At 49.0% G+C, this 23,186-nt stretch overlaps 2 protein-coding genes across 5 annotated transcripts; both read left to right on the top strand.

Moving 5' to 3' along the window:
• Positions 1–467: 467 nt before the first annotated feature.
• On the top strand, positions 468–5,568 carry KLK8 (kallikrein related peptidase 8). Of its 3 annotated transcripts, none has more exons than XM_057712998.1 (6): positions 468–595; positions 1,025–1,102; positions 1,607–1,766; positions 1,969–2,228; positions 4,082–4,215; positions 5,372–5,568. In XM_057712998.1, the coding sequence occupies exons 2-6, from the start codon at positions 1,033–1,035 to the stop codon at positions 5,525–5,527; spliced, it is 780 nt and encodes a 259-aa protein (XP_057568981.1). In that variant the 5' UTR covers positions 468–595; positions 1,025–1,032; the 3' UTR covers positions 5,528–5,568. The 3 variants fall into 3 exon arrangements, with proteins under 3 accessions (XP_057568981.1, XP_057568983.1, XP_057568982.1); XM_057713000.1 differs by having other exon boundaries at positions 538–595; positions 1,003–1,102; XM_057712999.1 differs by lacking the exon at positions 468–595 and adding an exon at positions 615–807.
• A 9,485-nt stretch (positions 5,569–15,053) lies between these two features.
• On the top strand, positions 15,054–19,444 carry LOC130838645 (kallikrein-7-like). Of its 2 annotated transcripts, none has more exons than XM_057712060.1 (6): positions 15,054–15,212; positions 15,521–15,644; positions 16,113–16,272; positions 16,397–16,638; positions 16,862–16,998; positions 18,648–19,444. In XM_057712060.1, the coding sequence occupies exons 1-6, from the start codon at positions 15,123–15,125 to the stop codon at positions 18,801–18,803; spliced, it is 909 nt and encodes a 302-aa protein (XP_057568043.1). In that variant the 5' UTR covers positions 15,054–15,122; the 3' UTR covers positions 18,804–19,444. The 2 variants fall into 2 exon arrangements, with proteins under 2 accessions (XP_057568043.1, XP_057568042.1); XM_057712059.1 differs by having other exon boundaries at positions 15,059–15,212; positions 15,518–15,644.
• Positions 19,445–23,186: the final 3,742 nt, after the last annotated feature.

Below are 23,186 nucleotides of genomic sequence, written 5' to 3'. Positions count from 1 at the left end.
CAGCGGGCGGGGCCGACTGCCCCCAGAAGTCGGGATCATTGGCTTGTCCTCCATTCCTGGTTACTGGCTGCCCCCTCCTCCCACAAAAAACCAGGCTCCAACTTACTCCTTCCAAATTCCTTAAGAATTCAGCTGTCAGCCCCTTCTCCCTCACACCCCAAATCCAGGCCCCAGCCCCCTCCTCCCTCTGACCCAGGAGTCTGGGACCCTAGTCCCCTCCTGCCTCAGCTCCAGGAGTCGGGACCCCTAACCCCCTCTTCCCTCGGACCAGGATGTCTGGGCCACCAGCCCTTTCTGTTTCAGATCCAGGAGTCACAGCACTAAGCTCCTTCACACCCAGGCCTCAAGAGTTCGAGATTCCAACCCCACTTTCTCAAGATTTCCCATCCAGCTCCTCAGCCTCTCCTCACTCAAACCCAGGGTTCCAGTTCACCGCTGCCAAGCTGTCTCCTGAGTGGGAGGAGGCGGAGCTGGAGGCGGGCAGTCCCAGTCAAAAGGCTCCAGAATCTTGTACCAGGCAGGCAGAGCTGAAGTACTGGGCGTTCTTTCTCTGGGTCCCAATCAGTAGGCGGCCCCACCTCCTGAATTCTGCAAGGTGAGATGCCAGTGTTCTCAGACACAGGCATCAGGCCCCCTGAGCTCCCTCCCCCAGGGCCCAGGACCTCAACCTCAGATCCCTTCCTCCTTTGAGAAGCAGGAATTTGCACCCCAGCTGCCAGCTCTCCACAACTTAGGAGTTTCAGCTCCCAGTTCCCCCTTCTTTCAGACCCAGGAGTCAGGGACCCTACCTCCCTCCTTCTTTGGAATGTAAGAATCCAGCCCCTGAACTTTCAGCTCCTTAGATTCAGAAATCTGGGGCCCCATCCTGTTCTTCTTCAGACCCAAGAATCTGGGTCCCCAGCACCTTCCTCCAGTAGGACCCAGAAGAACAGCTCCTGAGGCTCTGCTTCCTCCCCAATCCCCAAATCACTGATATTTTGGTCTCCTCCCTCCTCTGCTCAGCCCTGTTCTCTCCATCTCCTAGACCCCACTATGGGACACCCTCCACCTGCTGCAGCCTGGGTCTGGATGTTCCTGCTCTTGCTGTTGGAATCCCAGACAGGTGAGGTTAGGGGGCGGTGGGGTGTCAGAAAGCGTCGGTGGAGCACCTGAGCCTGTGGGAATACCATGGCGGTGGTTATGTGGGCGCATGTGATGGCGTGGGGGGAGATGGGACGCATGCAGTTACACATGGGAGCTTCTGTGGGGTTTCCGAGGGTGGGTGGAGGCATGGTACACGTGGCGGCAGGTAGAAATGTGTTAGGTACTGCTGTGTTTTGCATGAGTGTACCAAGCCAGCAGGGCTGCCTGCTGAGGGGTGCAGATACACAGGCGAGTATACGGGGCATGTGGGTGCATGCTCAGGTGTGTGACTGTAGGTAATGACTCATGGGCTTCCATGAGTGTACATGTGTATCTGTGTAGCAGCATGTGTAAGCTGGGAGGCAAGCACCTGAGGGTGTGTGTGTGTGTGTGTATGTGCATAGCCGTTTGAACCCACAGTAGTTTTCCTGGCCTCTGCACTGCCCCAGAGGATGGTGATCCAACCCTCTACCTCCTGCCGCAGGATGCTTGGCAGCACAGGAGACCAAGGTGTTGAGGGGCCAGGAGTGCACACCCCATTCGCAGCCTTGGCAGACAGCCTTGTTCCAGGGTAACCGGCTAATGTGTGGGGGTGTTCTCATAGATGACAACTGGGTCCTTACAGCAGCCCACTGTAAAAAACCGTGAGTGGATTCCTGGGGCAGAGGTGGGCTGGAGCCTGGGGAAAGAGGGGGCTGGGGCTTTGCTTCAGGAGGGGAGAGCTGGGGACCGGGTCTCTGAGAATGAAGGCTGAGAGAAGAGGGGACTTGGACTCCTGGCTCTTAGAGAGGAGGGGTCTGGGAACCCAGATCCTCACCTGGGTCCCAAACTACTCCATCACTACAGGAAATACACAGTCCGCCTGGGAGATCACAACCTACGGAATAAGGATGGGTCAGAACAAGAAATGGCTGTGGCTCAGTCCATCCCACACCCCGGCTACAAAAGCAGCAACAAGGACCACAGCCATGATCTGATGCTCATTCGACTACGTGGTCAGGCATCCCTGGGACCCAAAGTGAAGCCCATCAACCTGACGGATCACTGCCCTCGAGTTGGCCAGAAGTGCATCATCTCAGGCTGGGGCACTATCACCAGCCCCCGAGGTAGTAGGAGGGAGTTGAGGAGCTGGTTGTCTCAGTGGACCCCAAGCCAAAAGCCTTGCCTGTAGAGTAGATAAAGAAGGGAAAGTGATTGTGATGTTGACGTTCACAGGTGGTCCATGTTGGAAACCTTAAAGACCAGAATATTAACAGGAGTGGTGGGAGAAAGGAAACAAACTAACAGATTGTTAACAGGGCTCAAAAAAGTGGATGGATGAATGAATGAGTGGATGAATGGATGCATCCCTGCTTTAAGGTGGAGAGTTGTGAGACATTTTATGGGTATAGGATTTTACATAATCTTCACAACAGACATGGGATACATGGGCTCCTCAGTGGCCCAGGAAAACAGGCTCCCTCTTCTCCCTCTTGAACCCAAGATTCCTGGCCCCAGATCCCCTCACACCCAGGAGTCCAGGCCTTTCCTCCCCTCCGGACACACAGTCCAGGTCCCCAGCTCCCTCCTCTTTCTGGACCCAAAAGTCTGGACCTCCACTGAGGTCCTCCCTCTGGGGCTTCAGAGTTCAGGTAGCCCCTTGCCAGGCTTCACAATGAAAATATTGGGGCTCAGCTCAAAGAGGTGATGTGATTCGCCAGGAAAGCAAAATCAGGATTCAGGTCCCTGCCTGTCTGACTCCTAAGAAGACAATGGGATGCTGTGGAAATCTACTTGCTCATGAATCAGGCAGGTCAGTTCAAACCATGGCTCTGCCCTTTTTCTCTGGGCAAGCCCCTTCCCATCTCTTGGCCTCACTTTCCTCATCTACAAAACAGAGGGAATTATCCAATAGATTTTTAAGCCCCACGAGGGCTCAGGTTATACCTATTTTCTTCATTGTGTGTTCCTAGTGCTCAGGGTGGTGACTGGTATACAGTACCTGTTCAATAAACATTTGTTGAAGGAACGCATGGATGAAGGAATGAATGCATCCCACCTTCAAAGAGCTGTTGTGCAGCTTAAATGAGATTGTGGGCATATGGCTTCTGGCACACAGAGATACCAGACAGAATTTTTTTCCTCTCAAGTCTATTCTTCAAAGTTTAATAAGAAAGATTAATTCTGCTGTCAATCATCAATCCAACACATCTTGTGAGCATCTGATATGCCCCAGGTACTGTGCTGCACAAAGACTTATGAGTTGCATGCTAGGTGGGGGAATAGACAATAAACAAATACATATAAAATGAAATATTAGGTAGAGTCAACTGCTATAATGGAATATCATGGAGGGTAAGAGAATAGGGGATGATGAAGGTGTGTTTATTTTTTAAAGATTTTTTTTTTAATGTGGACCATTTTCTTAAAACCTTTATTGAATTGGTTATAATATTACTTCTGTTTTATGTTTTGGTTTTCTGGCCCTGAGGCATGTGGGATCTTAGCCACACACCCCCACCCCCACCCCGCAATGGAAGGCGAAGTCTTAACCACTGGACCACCAGGGAAGTTGTGAGATGTGGTGTTTTAATTAGAGTGGTCAGGGAAGGCTTCTAGGAAAAGGTGATATTTGGTAGGATTTAGCTGAGATTGAGGACCTGGTGGTCTGGGAATGGGAAGATTGGAAAAGGTCAGGGATGCCACAAAGGGGCACATCCAAGTCCCCCAGTCACCTGATCCTTAATTTGAAAATGACTCAGGGCAAGAAACAAAAGGTAGGATCCAAAGGTCCTTGAGGTGGAGAAAAAGAAACAACAGGGGCCATGGCTTTGTTTAATGTAGTGAGAAGTGATGTGTCCTATGAAATGTGTCAGAAAACACTGTGCAGCTGTGGCTGCATAGAAGGAAGGTTAGACCCAGACAGGGATGGAGGGAGAGCGGTGCTGTCTCTGGGAACTTACAACCTCTGCTCCCTCAGAGAATTTTCCTGACACTCTCCACTGCGCAGAAGTAAAAATCATTCCTCAGAAGCAGTGTGAAGACGCCTACCCCGGGCAAGTCACAGATAATATGGTCTGTGCAAATGGCAACAAGGGGGCTGACACATGCCAGGTGAGTGACTTCTGAAACTCCCTTCTTCCCTCACTTGCCCTGTAGACTTGGCAGTGGGGTGATCCCCAAGAGTCAGCACCCCTGTCTCTACAGAGTGGGAAGCAGGTTCAGAGAAGGCACACTCTTCCTGCAGGTTACACAGCCCAGGAATCAGAAAAATCCAACTGTCCTTGTCGTTTTCTTGGGAACCCTTGCCGGCAGGGTGGGGTGCAGGGAGGGGGTGGGGATTAAGGGGAGTGAGAGGATAAATCCATGAAGGAGAGAGTCTGCGGCTAGAGGGTATGCAGGTTCCCTGCCCTCTTTCTCAGCACCTGGAATTGCGCTGACTTGACTGACGATTAGGTAGTCAGCTACTTTCCTTCAGGTCCTGATTAGGTGTCCTAGCATAGCTGCCTTCTCCTTTGATGGGTTCCTTGGGGAATAATGCTGTCTTCCCAGATGGCCAGGGAATGGAGCCATTAACGTCAATGCCCCCTCAGGGAACTCCCCATCCCCTAGATGACACATCCTGGGATTTGCCTCGGATATAACACTCTCTTTCCTATTGGCTGCAACTTCAGTCCTCATAGCTCCCCTTGGATTTGTCCCCTTCATGGAAACCCCACCCCCTTTGTTAATGATTGGTCCTTGAAGATAATGCTTCAATGGGCTTCCTTTCCTATTGGTCAGGAATAGAATCATTTCCATTAGTGACCCTGCCATGGAATCTAATCTCTTTGGAGGATTCCCTAGAGACAACGGTTTCTTCCCACATATTCCTTCCATTGTCCCTTGGGTGCGTGTGAATCCACAAGAACGCTGCTCCTTTCTCCTATGTTTTGTAACTGAATTCAATGATCTCTTCAAGATTGGCCAGAAATGCAAGAGCTCATTCCCCTCCGTGTAATTCCTACTCTCTTCTCTCTGGATTGGACCCTCCAGACAGCATTCTCTTCCCTCATTGGTCAGGATTTCCTCCATTGCCCTTAGACATCCTGTCTGCATCCCCGCTTCCCAGCCCCGCCCCCCCCACATGGAAGCCCCACCCCTCTCTCTCACCATTTGTCCCAGGATGCAATGCTCTTATCCCAAGAGAACCAATCACGCTTCAGAGCTGGTACTAAATGCTGGTACAGCAGGGCATCTTAGGTGAAAGTCTTCTATTCTCCTCTTCTAGGGAGATTCTGGGGGCCCGCTGGTATGTGATGGCGTTCTCCAGGGCATTACATCCTGGGGGTCAGACCCTTGTGGGCAGCCTGAGAATCCTGGCGTCTACACCAATATCTGCCGCTACCTGAACTGGATTAAGAAGACCATGGACAGGAGGGGCTGATCTCAGACGAGCTCTAGATCTCCCTCAATAAACTTGCAACATCAGCCTGGCTCCCTGCCTGTCTGTGTTTTGGCCCTCCTGGGAGAGGTGGAAGGACAGATGGTCTGCACCCTGCTGGGAGGGGTGGTGGGAGATAGAGATCAGGCCCCCTATGGCCACTCGGGCCATCACCACTGGCCAAAGTGATCCCCTTGTTTTCTGGAAGGACTTAGAGGAACAGGAGGTTAATTTCAGGGAAGAGAAGATGTAAGGATTTCCAAATATACAGTGGGCTAGCCTGCCAAAAACATAGTTGAAGGGGTTTCTGTTTAGATTTTCTGAGCAGCTAAACTGTATCCAAGCTTTGCGGGGGAGAGTTCTCCTTAAAAATTGTGAGATATGCAGTGTAGGGTGCAGGACATGTATGGATAGCTTGAATATGTACCAAGAACATCCATGAAATTGAGGCAGGAGATAAACGGGCCCCCGGCTGAGCAGCTGGAATCTGTCCCCTGTGGACAGATACTCCAAGATAATGACAGGAGCAAGGAGGAGCTGAGTCCTGATTGGATAAAAGATAAAGAGACCACATCTTTCTCATTCTTGAAATCAAAGAGAACTCCTGACTACACATGCACAGAAAGGCTCCTCAGGGAGGGAGCACCACCCCATAATAGGTGGTGTCAACATTCCCACAGTCCTCTGCGTTGGAATCTATCTTTGCTAAGAGATGCACATGCACACAGGGGAGGCCCCTGAGTTAAACCAAATATGGACTCAGGGCCAGTCAAAGCAAGATGATTGGCCAGAGGAAACTCAAGAAATGCACCATATAAGTGATTCAAACTACCACAAAGGCACAACTCTTTCTCTGAGCCTGCCTGCATGTATCTATTCATACGTACTTTTTTTCCTCCTAATAACACTTTACTTAATATCCCAATACCCAAGTGATATTTAAAAGTCCCCAGGGCTTCTCTGGTGGCACAGTGGTTAAGAATCCACCTGCCAATGCAGAGGACACGGGTTCGAGCCCTGGTCCGGGAAGATCCCACATGCCATGGAGCAACTAAGCCCATGTGCCACAACTACTAAGCCTGTGCTCTAGAGCCCATGAGCCACAACTACTGAGCCCATGCTCCACAATTACTGAAGCCTGCATGCATAGAGACTGTGCTCTGCAACAAGAGAAGCCACTGCAATGAGAAGCCTGCGCACTGCAACGAAGAGCGGCCCCCATTTGCCACAACTAGAGAAAGCCCAGGTGCAGCAAAGAAGACCCAATGCAACAGAATACATAAATAAATAAATAAGTTTAAAAAATAAAAATAAAAAAATAAAAGTCCCCAATGGAATATAAACCCAGAAAGGACTTGAAGATTAATTTATGGTATGAAGGAGAAGGGTGACTGAGGTCAAGGAAGGACTTGTTCAAGGCCAACCAGAAATTCAGGAATAGAATTGTGGGTTTGGAGTCTGGCAGGAGATCAGAACACCAGGCATGCACAAAAGCTGGAAGGACCCATTTATGTCATGGAGCTATTGGATACAAGTGGCTGAGCCCCAGTTCAAACTGGCTTATGCATAAAAGGGGATTGGTTGGTGTAGGTGCCTAGGGGGACCATGGAGATGATTCATAATGTTAGAGGAAGTGACATGGGTATCAGAGTCTCAAGGACAGTAAGTCCCCTACATTCAAATGAGTTCCATTCCGAGAGCACATCTATAAGTCCAATTTGTTCCTAAGTCCAACAAAGTCAGCCTAGGTACCCAACTAACAAAATTGTCTATATATTACTGTTCTTCAATAAATTTATAATACTTTTCACACAAATAATACATAAAAATAAACATTTTTAGTCTTACAGTACAATACTTTGAAAAGTACAATAGTAGAGTACAACAGCTGGCATATAGGGGGTGGCATCGAGGGACCAGGAAAGAGTTACTGACTGGAGGAGGGAGAGGAGGTGGGAGATGGTAGAGCTGAAGTACCATCAGCAATAGGAGATACCAGCTCCATCACCACTGCTACATCATAGCAGTACGAGCTACATCACCACTGCTTTTGTGCTTGCTTCTGGACATCCTGGGCTTGAAATAAAGATAGTGTACTACTGTACTCTATACCTTACTGTGAAGTACGCTAAAGCACAACCACCTGTAGAGGATGCACGCACATGACAATGCGTGCCAGACAGGTGAACTAACTTACATGATTGGACATGTGAACACATGCTTGCATCTTTGAAAGTTCTAACTTGAAGGCTCATACGTAGGGGACTTCCTGCACCTGAATTGGTGACTTAAGCCGATCACCTCTGTCTCTCTGTGACAATGTCTCTCTCTGTTTCTCTGCCTGCTTCTCTCTGTCTCTGTCTCTCTCTCTCATACGTGTGAACTGTGTCTCATCTCTGTTTGTCTCTTTCATTTTCCTGTGGATCTCATTCTAGCCTCTGGAGACAAGCTTCCTCACATGGAGGGAGCAGAGCAGCTACTGACAGCCCCTGTACAGCAAACCCAGCAGAAACAAAGATCCCTTTTATTCATCCCAGGGAAGAACTCTGATTGGTCCTGCTATAACCGAGCCCACACATCTGATGAATCATTATTTCTAGGGAGGAAACAATGATCTTGTCGGCTTGACTGGGTCATGGGTGCATCCCAATGGGTGAGAGAGTTTGGAAAACTATGATTGACGGTTTCACCAGAACTGTATGACATGAGGGGGACAGCTTCCTAAAAGAAGTGGGAGCTGTTCTTGGAAAAAGAGTGGAATAGAAACCCAGAAATCAGAAACTATATGCCTTCAGAACCCAAGGAGCTGAATCAGGAGGTTCCAGAATCACAATGCCCAGGACCCCTTAGGGCAAGGCACACATGCAGGACAGCAAGGTACCAGCTCTCAGGTGTGATCAGGAGCTGAAAGATGCGTCATCAGGCCAACAATCAGGATATAAATGTGAGGGCAGAGGAAGTAGGAAGCTGGGTCTCTGGGTGGGACTTAGGAACAGGACGAAACCCAAAGGGCCTGGGAGGGCTGGGACTTGGGGCTCTCCCCAACATCATGAATAATAAGCCTATGGGGTTCCGAGTTCATTCTGAGCCAAAAGAGATTCTGAGCATATGTGACGGGGTTCTAGGGAAACTACCTTCCAGACTGTGGGTTTGTGCAATGGTGAAACTGTGGGCAACCCTCAGCATTCGAATCTGACCTTTCTGCCTCCTTGGCTGTGGATTTTGCACAAGGGTTCTTACTTCTTTTAAATCTCCCTATTTTTGCCTATCAAATGGGGAAGACAGTCCTCACTTGGACCCATGAGAGCAACAGAGATGAGGTTCTCAAAGCACCCGACACATCCCACAGTAGGTGCACAAGAAAGAGAAGCTGCTTCATCCCCAGGATGACGGGGAAGGCAGCTAATATGAATCCAGTGCCTGGAACGTGCCCATCCATGTTCCTTTCATAACTATTTAATTCTCCCATTTGCCTTGAGAAGCAGACTTTGCTGTCCTCCACTTTAGAGAGGGGCAACTTGGAGCTCAGAAATATGAAGTCGCTTACCTGAGATCACTAGGGGGCAACTAGGGTTGGTCAAACCTGAGTTGGTCTGACTTGTGAGGCCAAGTTCTTTCCATCATGCCCTGTGGCTGAATGGCTCAGGGATCAAGGAAGGACTGGCTCTAAAGTTGACTGATCCGTGGATGACACTGGGCTGCAAACAGGTATTTATTTACGTCCCTCCTATGCTCCCTCATTTTGGCTGAGTGCGTTAAAAAAAACACCAAATGAACACCATACACATTTCCTCTCCTCGTGAAGACCAGTATTTAGCAATAAAATCAGATTAAATAATCAAAAATATACAAAGACAGATGTGCCAAGCACAGCAGAAGTGCTGGTGATTCAGGAGTGAATAGCAGGGCTCCAGACTAGCGTAGCTGCTTTCTTCTTTTTAACAGTATTCTGGGACTTCCCTGGAGGCAGAGTCGTTAAGAATCTTCCTGCCAATGCAGACGATGTGGAGATATGGGTTCAATCCCTGGTCTGGCCAGATCCCACATGCCACGGAGAAACTAAGCCTGTGTGCTGCAACTACTGAGCCTGCACTCTAGAGCCCTGAAGCCACAGCTATTGAGCCCACATGCCGCAACTACTGAAGGCTGCCACCTAGAGCCTGTGCTCTGCAACAAGAGAAGCCACAGCACTGAGAAGCCCACGCACCACAACACAGTAGCCCCTGCTTGCTACAACTACAGAGAAAGCCTGTGCTCAGCCATGAAGACCCAATGAGGACAAAAAACAAAAACAAAAGCAAAAACAAAACAAAACAAAACAAAATAACCAGTATGCTGAGGAGACAGGGGGCTGAAGAGGGAATCAAGGGATGAAGATTTGGACAATAGATAACAGATTGGAAGTCTTGCCAAAATTCCTCTCTTTGGGAAGCCAGGAGGCAAAGATACAGATTGCTGACTCACAGAGCTGTGAGGTCAAGTGGCCTGGCATCTGCCCCGACATGATTTCGCAGCCCAAGTCAAGAGGGTGACACCTCTTATGGCCAGGGTCCTGGTGTGGAATTAGAGGGGTCAGGATCTGAATTCTGGGCTCTGGTTTGGGATTTGATGAGAATAAGTGTCTCAGAAGTTTTGGGGACTTCACTTGAATTCAGTCCGTGTGGGATGAACACTAGTATGGTGATAATGGGTGAACTTTATTTTCGCGTGTGTGTTTGAAATGCAGGGTCAAGGTGGTGTGCGGAGTTGGGAAAATGAAGATGGGGTGAGGGAAAGAGTTTGGCATGGAACTGGGATGGGGTTTCACGTAGAAATTGGGTTGGAGATGAGAGTGGGGTCGGGACTGGAGTCAGAGTGTTAGGACTGGTGTGACTGGGGATGGGCTCATGGGGAGGATGTCTGTGTGGGCTTCCCGGCATGTGACAGGGATGGAGACTATAGTCTGAGTTGTGGGTAGGTCAGGTTTGGAACAGGGGCTATGGTGACATTCAGTGTTTGGGTCAAGGTTGAGTGTGGGTTGTGGTTAGGGATTGAGGGTTTGAGTCAAGAGTCAGGGTCAGTGTTGGTGGAGGTGTGGTTCCCAGCCTGAGTGATATTTGGAGGCAGGAACTTGGTCAGGAACTAGATTCCAAGTTGAGGTAAAAGTTTAGAAGCAGTCAAGGATATAGCAGAATTGAGGAGTAGGTTTCGATGCGAGCTGAAGTTTTGGGCTAAGTCCCGGGCTTGCATCAAGAATGGTGTTGAGCCACTCAGAATGGACATCATAAAAAATCTAGAAACAGTAAATGCTGGAGAGGATGCGGAGAACAGGGAACCATCCTACACAGTTGGTGGGAATGTAAATTGGTACAGCCACTATGGAAAAACAGTATGGAGGTGTCATAAAAAATTAAAAATAGAACTCCCACAAGACCCAACAATCCCACCCCTGGGCATATACCCTGAAAAACCATAATCCAAAAAGAAACATGTACCACAGTGTTCACTGCAGCAGTATTTACAATAGCCAGGACATGGAAACAACCAAAATGCCCATCAACAGATGAATGAATAAAGAAGATGTGGCACATATATACAATGGAATATTACTCAACCATAAGAAGGAATGAAACTGAGTTATTTGTAGTGAGGTAGATGGACCGAGAGTCTATCCTACAGAGCCAAGTAAGCCAGAAAGAGAAAAACAAATACCGTATGCTAACTCATATATATGGAATCTAAAAAAATGCTACTGATGAACCCAGTGACAAGGCAAGAATAAAGATGCAGTTGTAGACAAGCTGCTGTCTAACACAGGGAGATAAACTGGATGATTGGTGATGACTTAGAGAGGTGAGATAGGGAAGGTGGGAGGGAGGGGATATGGGGTATATGATAAACAGAGCTGATTCACTTTGTTGTACAGCAGAAACTGGCACAGCTGTGTAAAGTACTTATACTCCAATAAAGGGCTTAAAAAAAATCAAAGATTGGTATTCAGGACTTCCCTGGTTGCGCAGTGGTTAAGAATCCGACACGGGTTCGAGCCCTGGTCCGGGAAGAACCCAAAGGCGGTGGAGCAACTAAGCCTGTGTGCCACACATACTGAGCCTGAACTCTAGAGCCTGGGAGCCACACTACTGAGCCCAAGTGCTTCAACGACCGAAGCCCACAAGCCTAGAGCCCCTGCTCCTCAATAAGAGAAGCCACTGCAGAGAGAAGCCCGTGCACCACAACGAAGAGTAGCTCCCGCTCTCAGCAACTAGAGAAAGCCAACATGTAGCAATGAAGACCCAATGCAGCCAAATAAATGAGTACATTAAAAACAAAAAAGAATGGTGTTGGGCCTTTAGTATCTGTATCTTCCATCATCAGATAACAAGCTTGGTCAGAATTCAAAGTGAAACCTCTCTGTTACCTTTTTAAAATTCTATCATTGGACTGTATCCTTTATCAATGTTAGCGGGGGATGAGAAGGTAAACTGCCATCTTATTTACTCTTGTTCCCATGTGTAATTTACTCTTTTTGCCATACATAATTGTCTAGTTTTGGAATATGTGTCAGGTGATGTTCAGGCTTATAAAAAATCATTGTATTATTAAAAACAAAAGACTGGTGTTCAAAACGGTGTCAAGGCAAGGATTGGAGTTAGAATTATGCCTGGAGTCCCTGGATTCTCTCTTCAGCCCCCTGCCTCCTCAGCATTCTGTTGAAAAGAGTGAGACCTTTTTCACTCTCTCATAAGCCCTTGATCATATCCAACTGTTTCTTCTCAATGAATGGTACCACCATCCACCAGGAAGTGACCTTGAAGCCTTAACATGTGTCTCCCTCACCACAACTTCCATCCACTCCATCATCAAGGCCTGTTGATTCTCCTAAGTGCATCCTGAATCCATCCACGTATCACCATCTCCGCCTCCCAAATGGCCTTATCCAAGTCATCACCATTTCTCATCTGAACAATAACAAGAGTCCTCATGTCTCCACGTCCCCTTCAAATCCATCCTTCATATAGCACTCAGAGGGAGATTTTGAAATACGGATCTTGTTATGTCACTCTCTCTCCCTGCTTGACCACCTGTGGTGTGTTGTCTTGGTACACCAGCCACGTCTCTCCCCAGTTGCTGGAAGGCTGCCACAGTTCCACAATTGACATCCAGAAGGGGAACCATCCAGAAGAAAGAAAAGAGACGTCTTCCAGGGTCTCCTTTTGGAAATAAGAGAGTCTTTCCGAGAAGTGCCCCAGTGGTGGTCCCCTCCTTCCTCATTGGCCAGGACTGCATCCCATGTTCATTTCTAAACCAATCCCTGGCAGGCAGAATATGGCTTTGCTGCTTGGGGCAGTAAAGCTTACAATCATGATGAGGATGAAAGATTATCCAAACAAAATCGAGGTTCTCATGGAAAGGCAGAAGGAATGAATGTGTGAGTCGGCAACAATAATGTCTGTTATGGGCCAAATGATGGGACCAAAATAGAGTTGGGTTAGGGGTCAGGACTGAGGTATGATTTGGGCTCAGGGCAGAGGAAGAAATCACATTTTGAGGTCTGATTTAGAAGTTGGGGTTAATTCCACTTTTAGGAACTTGTCTTCAGTTGTAATGGTTCCCATCTTACAAAAGGTAAACGCCAGTCCTACACTGATCTTCAAGGTTCTATGTCATCCTAGTCCTGTTCTCACTCTGACCTCATTACCTGCCCTTGTCCCCCTGCTCATTCACCTCCAGTCAAAACGGCTCCCCTGGGCTTCCTAGGTGGCGCAGTGGTTAAGAATCCTCCTGCCAGTGCAGAGGTCACGGGTTCGATCCCAGCTCCAGGAAGATCCCACATGCCGCAGAGCAACTAAGCCCGTGTGCCCAAAAAAAAAAGGGCTCCCCTGCTAGAATATTCTAAGCAAGTCCCCTGCCTAACTTACCTGCCCATTTGCTCTGCCGAGAACTCACTGAGCAGCTACATGTATCCATCCACCATCTCCTTTAAGACTTTGTTCAAATGTCATCTTCATGTGGAATCTTCCTTATATTATAATTCTACTGGTTCCTGAGAGTGGAGGAAACCAACAACTCCTTATCTCACTTCCATACTTTCAAAAAAACAGTATAGAATACCGTAAATGATCCTTGGCTTAGAAACAGTGCCCAGATAATTCAGAAGCCAGAAGCAACTCTAACCTAGGGCTCAGCTTTTGAAGGTACAGTATGACTCAGATAAACTCCATGATGTTCTTTCTTGTTCCCAGGTTCTCCACCTGACATTTCCAATGTTTCCTTTTCAATGCACATTTTTCTCATTCTTGTATTTTTAATGCAGAGCTTTTGCTTTGAAAAAGCACAAACTGGAACAACGCAAGTGGATACGCCTTAAAAGATTGGATGTGAGAAATAATCGTGGATGACTGCTTGCTTTCCCTTGAAAATATACTGAGAACTGAGTTCTCCTTTCTGTTCATTATCAGTTGCAAGGTGACTCAAAAAAATAGGTCTGTTACTTTCTCATACAGTCTGGTGATGTAGCAAAGAAGCTTTTTGACCCTGGGATGCATAATAGTAAGTTGCAGGCACATAGGAGTGATACAATGTTTGTTAAATGATTGCTAAATGGCTGAATGGTGGCATTGACTTAAATATCCTCTTCCCTGTTTTTATTTTTCTCTGTCATGCTTACCAACATCTAACAAACTATATATTTTATATACTCAATTTTATATTCACAGTCTCCACGCACTAGAAGAAGAGCCTACATAAAGGAATTTTTGTTTGCTTTATTGACCACTGAGTCCCCAGGAATCAGAATAATTTCTGGCACAGAATAGATGCCCAGTACATACTTCTTGAATGAACACAACTAGCAAAGATGAATGTACAAGGAAGTTTAATCTAGCATTATCATAATTAAAACTATGCAAACATACTCCAATTTGAAACAGACTACATAAATCAGGGTACAACTGTAGTACGGAATATTATGCAGCCCTTAAGAATGAAGGAGACCCCATTTAAATAAACTAAGAGGAAAAACTGTTCAAAGTAATTTATAGAGTAAAGAAAAAGGTTATATTAGATACTGTTCAGTACAGATGTTTTTATTATTAATACATAGTATGCACAGAAATTGATGTGTAATATGAGAAAGACTATATTGCTAACAGTAAGCATTTATCGGGGGGAAGTTAGGGAAATGTTTGCTTTTTAATTCCTACCCGATATTAGGATTGGGAATGGGTTCAGGTTCAAAGACATGACTGGCTTCCAGCCTGAACACATTCTCACAAGCTGCTCAGAATTAGCCTATAGGGTCTAGGTCATCCCTGAGAGGGCATGAGGGCGAGACAATGGCCCCAGAGGAGGACCCCAGCCAGAGCCCGTGTCCTGAGCTCTGCGGCTCCTTGAATCCTGCTCCTGCCCCTCCGAGCCAGAGCCCCCGGCCCCTCCCTCGGCAGCAGCCACCAGGGAGGGTGGGGCCAGGATGTGCGGGGGCGGGAGCGTGGAGAGAGGAGCGTGCGGCCAAGTATTCTAGCTGCCTCTGGGGTTGGAGATACCAGAAATGCAGGAAGGGGTGTCCCAGAGCCGTCTCCACCTGCACCCCAGGGTGCTGAGGGCGGGGGCGGGGGGTTTGATGTGGTATAAGACGGCCGCCCTGCGCAGGTCTGGAGAGGCTTGGCTCTTAACCGAGTCTGGAGCCCAGGTCAGATCAGAGCCTCCGAAGGTGAGAAGGGGCCTCATTTAGGGTGGGGGGATGAGGCTGGCGAGAGAGCTGAGTCCTGTTTCTGAGGGGAGGGGGCAGTGGGAAGCCTGGTTCTGACAGATGAGAGGCTGGAGGTCTGGAAATTTTGGTCTCTTAGGGAAAAAGGAACTGGGGATACAGACTTATGGATGGGGAGGGATGGGAGCCCAGATTCCTGGGTCCCAAGGGAAAGGGAGTCTGGGGGCCTGGACTGCTGGATCTGAGGGAGGAGGGAGCTGGCGGCCAGCACTCCTGCTTCCTGAACTCTTTGTCCTTCTCCGCCCCAGCAGAAGAGACCCTTCCTCTGCCTGGCAGCCCCTGAGAGACTCAGAGAGGCCCCCATGGCAGGTTTCCTTCTTCCACCCCTGCTGATCCTACTGCTGTCCGCAGCCCTGGGATGTGCTGCACAGGAAGGTGAGGACCAGTCAGGGAGGGCTGCCCTGTCCTCTGCACCCCCCATCATCCCCACGGACCCTCTCAGGGGCCCCTGTCTCCAAGGGGTCCCTGAGTCAGGAGCTCCCCCTGCTCCAGCAGCTTCCTCCCTCGGAAGACAAGACCCTTCTGCCTCCTGCCTGCTTTCTTCCTGCTTTCTTATGACTCCTGGGGTCTCTGTGCTCCCTGGGACCTCTATTCGGTACTCAGGGTCTCTCCCATTAGCTTCTGAGGTCACCCCAAGAGCAGATCCTTCTCCTGGGTTTCTGAGCGGGCTGCCTCTGTCTCTCTCCATCTCTTGTTTTCTCTGCCCTGTTCTCCATCTGTGCCTCTGCATTTCTCCCTGTCTCTCTGTCTGTCTGTCTCCATCTCTGTCTCCACATCCCTCAGCTGCTGACTCAGCCTTCCTCGAGGCTTGCTATCCAGTTTTTTCTCCATGTCTGTCTCCAGACCAGGTTAACAAGAGGGAGAAGAGGATTATTAATGGATTCCCATGTCCAAGAGGCTCTCGGCCCTGGCAGGTGGCTCTGCTCAAGGGTAATCAGCTCCGCTGTGGAGGCGTGCTGGTCACCGAGCAGTGGGTGCTCACCGCTGCCCACTGCAGGCTGAGGTATGTGGGCAGATGGCCCTCTGAGCACTTCCAGCTCTCCCTCTGGTTCCCTGCCTCCCTCCTCTGGGTGCCTGTCTCACTCCTCACTCACAGAGTCTCTTTGAATGTTGCCCCCTTCTCCCAGTGCGTACAACGTACACATGGGCAGTGAACAGCTGGGAAGAGGCCAGAAGATCAGGGCCACAAAGTCATTCCGCCACCCTGGCTACTCCAAACAGACCCACGTTGATGACCTTATGCTGGTGAAGCTAAATAGCCGGGCCAGGCTGTCACCCAGTGTGAGGAAAGTCAACCTGCCTTCCGGCTGTGAACCCCCTGGGACCGAATGTACTGTTTCTGGCTGGGGCACCACCAGCAGCCCTCTTGGTGAGGCTGCCTCAGTGACCCAGGAGCCCTAGACCCTGAACCCCTCCTCCCTCAGACCCAGGGGACCAGAAGTCAGGCCCCTTTTCATGATCCTAATGTCGAACCCCCAGCCCCCTCCTCCTTCAGGATCTAGGATCCTGGACCCCCACCCTCTCCCCATCAGGACCCTCGGTCCACAGTCCCAGGCCTCTGACTGACAAGCCCTCCCACCCTCATCTTGCAGTGACCTTTCCAAAGCAGCTCATGTGCACAAATGTCACCCTCATCTCCTCTGAAGACTGCAGGGAGGTTTACGGGGACGCGCTGGGAAATTCCATGCTGTGTGCTGGCAACCACGACTCCAGATCCAGCGCCTGCAGTGTGAGACCTCCTTCCTCCCCTGCCCTGGGTTCTTGGCTGCTTCATCTCAGCACAGAGCCCCATCCTCACCCTCTATCCAGAATCTTTGCACCTGACCTTGGCACTGAGACTTCCCTCATCACCCTAATCCCACCCCAGGCCCAGCCTTCCCAGCTCCCTCTGCCCCATTCTCTGCTCAGGTCAAGAGTGGGGGCTCAGTGGGGGCTGCTGTGGCCCTGAGTATGAGGCAGAAAGGTGAATGGGAGGGGCTGGGGCTGGGGAGCCTGGGGCCAGGACTAGGGGAGGGCAAGGGAACCCCTGGCTTCAAACCCAAATTAAAAGGAGAGGGGGGTGCTCCAAAACCCGGTGATCAAGATAAATCACATTCTAATGCAATAGTTTTGAAAACCCATGCAAAAGTCCACGATGAACAAGATGTCAGAATTTTCAATAAAGAGCCATTAGTCTCACACATTTCCCACGTACCTCTGACTTCAATAAGCCCTGTACTGACCCTTTATGTAAAATTGGGATACCGTGTTCATCATGGACTTTTTCATATTAAACTCAATTTTAAGGTATTGCATTAAAATGCTATTTATTGATTACTGAGACTGTGTGGCCGAAGTTCGTGTCTCACTCACCTCCCTTGGGTGCTGGTCCTGGGCAAAGAACTCTCTCTCCCCTCCTCCTGGTGACCCCTCCCTGTCTCGGAACATTGTCTTCCCACGTCTCTCTTCACCCCCAACCTCATTCCATTCTTTCCATCTGTGTTGCCACCCCCCTGCCCTGCCCCCAGCCCCATTGGCTGTCTGCTGCTGGGACTCATTTTATTTGCCTACATCTCTGCCCCTTTCTCCAGCCCCTACACTGCTGTTTCTCTGTCGTGTTCCTCCTCCACCTTTCTTCTCTCCATCCTCTGCTCTTCCTCTCTTCTGCTTCTCTGTGACTCTTTCCCTCTCCTTGTCTCTCTCCCTGTAGCCCCACTCCCTGTGCTCTCAGCTGCACCCTCAGCTGTCAGGGATGGTGGGACTGTATGTGTTAGGATGGGGTGTCGGGACAGGAATGTGTGTCCTGGAGAATGGGGCACCCTTCTTTTCCCCTAGTGAGGCCCGGCTTCATGAAGGGGCAGGTTGTACAGTGACACAGGGTCCCACACTCGGGCGAGTCCCACGCTTGGTTTAACAGCACTCTTTTTGCTATCTTGAAATTCTTAATACCTTTTGAGCGACGGTATTTTCATTTTGCACTGGGCCTTGTGAATTATGTCATGGGTTTGGCCCCTGGTTTCCAGGACCACCCTGTCCCCCTTCATGAGCTTGTATCCATTGCCTGGAAACAGTGCTCCTTCTCCCAAGGGCTTGGCTCTGAGTTCTTACAGGTGGGGAAGAAGTGGGGCTCTGATCCCCGGAAGCCCCGCCCCTTCCCTCTGATTGGTCCCATTGGCCGGGGCTCAAGCAAGCTTTGCAGACAATGTGGTTTGTCTTCTCCGTGATGGTCCTAATTCCTGCTTTTCTGTTCATCCCCAGAGACAATGAGTCTCTCCCCATTGGCCGGGGTGGAAGTTCAGGGTCTGGCAAGACAGAGACTAACAACTGTGGAGTTTATGAGAATGAGTGGGGAGGGGGCTTCACTCTGCAGCTGAAGCTAATTTGCTTTATCCCCTCCAGGGTGACGCAGGGGGACCACTGACGTGCAGAGGTACTTTGCAAGGCCTGGTGTCCTGGGGAAGTGTCCCTTGTGGCGAAACCGATCACCCAGGTGTCTATACCCAAGTCTGCAAGTACATCAATTGGATAAATGACACCATGAGAAAGCATCGCTAATATATCCATACTCCCATCTCTCCATCCCTATGCCCTGAACAGGAAATTCACAGAAATAAGGATATCGGTGATGTACGGTCATACTTGACTTTACCTTTCCTCAGAGACCTATCAAAACCTCAACGATATGCCATGTGTGCAAGCCAATCAAGTCAGCAAGAACCTAAAACCAAAACAAGAATCACAAAAACCTCTGTGCTGGTAAAGAGGTAGTGAGACCAGCACTGTTGGCCCTTGAAACTGTAAATTCATACAACTTTTATGGAAGTCGATTTGCAATGTGTATCAGGAGCCTTGTTCTCCACATTTGACCCAGTAATTCTAGGTCTGGGAAGATACTATTTAAAATAAAATATGTGCAGCAAGGTTTGAATTTATGACGTTATTATAGCAGAACAGTGGAAACACTGACTGTGTCCAGAATCAGTGGCATGTTTAAGTATACAACAGGCTGACTTGAGCCAAGGATATTGTGAAGCTGTTAAGGATAATAATTGTGCAGAATTGTTAGTGTTATGCAGGGATGTTTGTGCTATGTGATATTAAATGAAAAAAGGAAGATACAGAAATATATGTGCATGTCATCCTCACTATGTAAAATTAAAACTTTCAGAAAATAAAACCTGAAAGAAGAAGTACCAAACTGCATACAGTGGTGGTCATGGGGTGCCTGCTTCCTTCCACTTACTTTTATTACTTGAAACACAATGTAAGGTGGAGGAGAGGAGGCCCTTAGGGAGACAGGAAAGAGCAATGAATCTGATTCTTGGTCCCTTGCCAAGCCTCCTTACCTGGAGGCATATTTTTCTCCATTTTGTGGGTCTCAGTTTTCCTCATCTGCAAAATGGAGAAGAGAGAGAGGGTAAGGGAAGGTAGAGAGAGGGAAAGGGAGGCAGGAGAGAAAATGCCTACTTCCTCAGAGTGGAAAGGGTTGTGAATGTGTGTCTGGGCATTTCACAGGTGATGAACTAAGAGAGTGGGAGAAGGTTTGGGGGAAGCAGAGGGCTGGCAGAAGACAGGACCCCTGTGTCCCACCAGGGCTTGCCAGCAGTGACCACACAGCCTCCCAGGTGCCAGAAGAAGCTAGTGGCTGGGAACCTGTGTAGGTGGGCTCCTGTGCTCACGAAGACAGGGAAGGGGCCTCAGAAAGGGAGAAGGAAGGAATCCCAGTGACTCAGCCTGGCCACACCCCTGCTCCTGCCATCCAAGCCTCCCTGGGCAGTCACACCTCAGAAGCTGCTGACAAAGGGATCCTCTCGTGCCCAGGACTCACCCCTCCTACCTGTCTTTCTAGTGTCTCTCCGAGAATTCCCTCCCAGATAGACTGGGACCCAGAGGGAGACAGGGAGATAGAGACACAAAACAGAGGAGAGAGAGATGGGCACAGACAGAGGCCAAGGCAAAATGACACATAGAGAGAGGGATTATTTAAGCATCCTGGAAGTCTTTTTTATTTTCTTCTTATTATTGATTTTTTATAAAGTATTCATTTATTTGGCTGAGCCAGAGCTTAGTTGCGGCACTCGGGATCTTTTTAGTTTCGGCATGTGGGCTCTTCGCTGGGGCATTCAGAATCTAGTTCCCTACCAGGGATTGAACCTGTGCCCCCTGCATGGGGAGAACAGAGTGTCAATCACTAGACCACCAGGGAAGTCCGTGAAAGTCATTTTAAAACAGACAAAAGGTGGTTTTAACTTCCCCCAACTTGACTCAACTCTACCCCCCTCCCCCTTAAGTGTCATCCCATTCACAGAGCCTCCTTGATTCTTTTCTTGGTTGCTCGCTTACAGTTAATAATAGCTCTTTGCACTGCGACAGGAGTAGGGAACTTAATTAACGAATTACTTAATATTGAATTAATTGTAATTACGGCAAGAGCTCACTCTGGCCCTATTTTAAGTTGTTTATGTGTAATAACTTTATCCATCACAACACCATATGAAGTTTTATATTAAGTGTATGCAGCTGTGGAAACTGAGGCACAGAGAGGTTAAGTCATTTACCCAAGGTTGCAGAAGGGCTAAGGCAGAGATGGAGAAACAGGCAGAGATGAACCGATACAGAGCAGGGGAGAGCTGGCAACATAGTGAAAGGTGGACGCTGAGAGACACACATCTCAGGAACCAGGGTGAATGATGATTAAATCATAAAAAGACAGAAGATCCAACAGTGATCCATCACCCACTTGTTTTCTAGGTGCCTTCTTAACAGCTTATACACACTGATTAGTTGTAATCTTCGTAATAACCCCATGAGGTACCTAATATTATGCCTAATTGATGATAGTGGAAAGGGAGGCACAGAGCAGTCAATCAACTTACCCAAGGTCACACAGCAAAATGGCAGTGAAGCCAGGCATCCAGTTCCAGAGCCCATATCTGAGCTCTCTGCTAGGCAGCCTCCTTCATGCATATTAGGAGACAGAAGCAGAAGCTGAGGGACAAGGGAGCCATCTCCACAGGGACACAAGTCGTGAGGGTCCAGGATGCACCTGGGTCCACTGCCCCTCACCTGAGCCACCTGCCCTCATCCCCACCTGCAGGTGAGGTACAGCCTTGGCCACAGAAGACACGGAGCACTGCTGGGGAGGGGACGAGGTGAGGCCACCCTCAGCCCCAGCACCCACTCTTACTGCGTAAATGGAAGAGCAAGCCCCTCCTCCCTCCCCCGGACTGAGCCAGAAAGAGAGTCTTAAATCTCCTGGACACGGTGGAGTGGCTGCCTTCTTAGGAATGTCATCTGCCCAAAGGCCCAAGGTGGGCCTCTTTTTCCTTTTTGTAATATGGTGTAAAAAATTAATAAACAGAAATCCCAATTAAATAGAGTTGGGAGGCCAGAAGGGGGAGCTCTCCCCCCCACCCCGTGACTGTAGCAGAGCCCAACAGGAAGAGGAAAGACTCCTCTTTGTTCCTGGCAAGGACTCAGCCAATGAAAAGCCAGGGACTCATTTACTGCAGCCCCAACCTTCTTCTTCCCTCTGTAAAAGCATTCTCCTTGCCTCGCCATGGGGCAACTTGCAGGTGGCTCCCATGGTGGCCGACTCCAGGTTGCAGTTCTCTGCTGAGCCGGAGTAAACCTCTCTTCGCTGGAAAAATATCTGGCAGTCCATTTGCTTCAGGCCAACCGTGGGGAGTATAAAAATTAAAAGTACACATGCAGCTCCTGCTATATTTTGATAGGACAGTCCTGATGTGGAGGAAACAGGAATCAAAGCTTGGCGAAAAAAAAAAAAAAAAAGCTGAAGTGGTGTTAAGTGGTCTTAAGTGGAAACTGGCAGGAGTACTGTGTAAAATGGTTGTGGCTGGGGACCAGTGAGAGGATTTTCCTCTCCCCCTGATTCTCTTGGCACCCAGGGGTGTCACTGATCTCAATAAAGAGCTCTGGAGATGGCAAATCTTTTGTCTGGGCTGATCTACACATAGTCTTCTGTTGTAAGAGAGACCTACTTAACTCTGAAACCTGATCCAAAAGACTTCTGATCATACTCCAAACAGAAATTAGAATCCTCACCTGAGCCAAAGGCCCACACACAATCTGCCCCGCTCTGTTCCTCCTCTGACCTTATCTCCCACCCTCTCCCCCTCCATTACTTCAGCCACACCTGCCCCCTGGCTGTCTCTTAGATATGTGAAGCCTGTTCTTGCCTCAGGACCTTTCTACCCAGGATGCTCTATGCCCAGATATCGACCTGTCTTAAGCCTTACTCAGGTTTTGTCTTAAAAAGCTGCCCTCCCTTGTCTCCCCCCCCCCCAACCCCCCATGTAGAGTGGCTCTGAAACAAGAGGGCAGGGGGCAGGGCACAACCTTTAAAAAGAATGACACAGCCCTTGGTGAGAAGCACCTAGGTCCAAGATGGCAGAAGATTCAGCTGCCGGTAGACCTTGAACCTCATTCTACACTCACTGTAATACATTAGCATCTGATAAATGACACACCCACCGGTACCATGACAGTACCAAGGCTGACAAGGAAAGGCCAAGAAGTGGGTGGTGGCTCAATTTCTGGAAATCTGTGCCCTTTCTCGAAAATAGTTGGAATAATCCTCCCACTCGTTAGCCTAGGAAATTACCCAGCCCAGAAACATTAACCGCCCCATATTTCAGGCCCTCTCACCTTCTGAGCTGGCCCACACCCTCTCTGTGGAGTGTGTTTCTTTCAGAGCTGCTCTCACCTTTTGAGAAGGACAGCATTCTGTGTATCTCTCTGCATAGATTTACTTCTTATGTATCACTTTGTCTCTCACTGATTTCTTTCTCTACTGAGATAGAAAGAACCTCAACTTCACTAGGTCCTGAGATTAGGTGTGTGATTTTAATTAAAAGGCAGTGGGTTCAAGTCCCAATTTGGCTTGTGTGGTTTCAGCTCCGTGACTTTACCCTTATT

The sequence above is a fragment of the Hippopotamus amphibius genome, chromosome 16, assembly GCF_030028045.1.
Source record: "Hippopotamus amphibius kiboko isolate mHipAmp2 chromosome 16, mHipAmp2.hap2, whole genome shotgun sequence".
NCBI classification, from domain to species: Eukaryota; Metazoa; Chordata; class Mammalia; order Artiodactyla; family Hippopotamidae; genus Hippopotamus; species Hippopotamus amphibius.
This window is presented reverse-complemented; position numbering and strand designations above follow the sequence as displayed.

Coding starts and splice junctions, on each gene's coding strand:
- KLK8 (XM_057712998.1), top strand. CDS start 1,033: ATGGGACACCCTCCACCTGCTGCAGCCTGGGTCTGGATGTTCCTGCTC. Junction 1,103..1,606: donor GCTGTTGGAATCCCAGACAG/GTGAGGTTAGGG, acceptor CTCCTGCCGCAG/GATGCTTGGCAGCACAGGAG. Junction 1,767..1,968: donor GCAGCCCACTGTAAAAAACC/GTGAGTGGATTC, acceptor CCATCACTACAG/GAAATACACAGTCCGCCTGG.
- LOC130838645 (XM_057712059.1), top strand. CDS start 15,123: ATGTGGTATAAGACGGCCGCCCTGCGCAGGTCTGGAGAGGCTTGGCTC. Junction 15,213..15,517: donor TCAGATCAGAGCCTCCGAAG/GTGAGAAGGGGC, acceptor TCTCCGCCCCAG/CAGAAGAGACCCTTCCTCTG. Junction 16,639..16,861: donor CACCACCAGCAGCCCTCTTG/GTGAGGCTGCCT, acceptor CTCATCTTGCAG/TGACCTTTCCAAAGCAGCTC.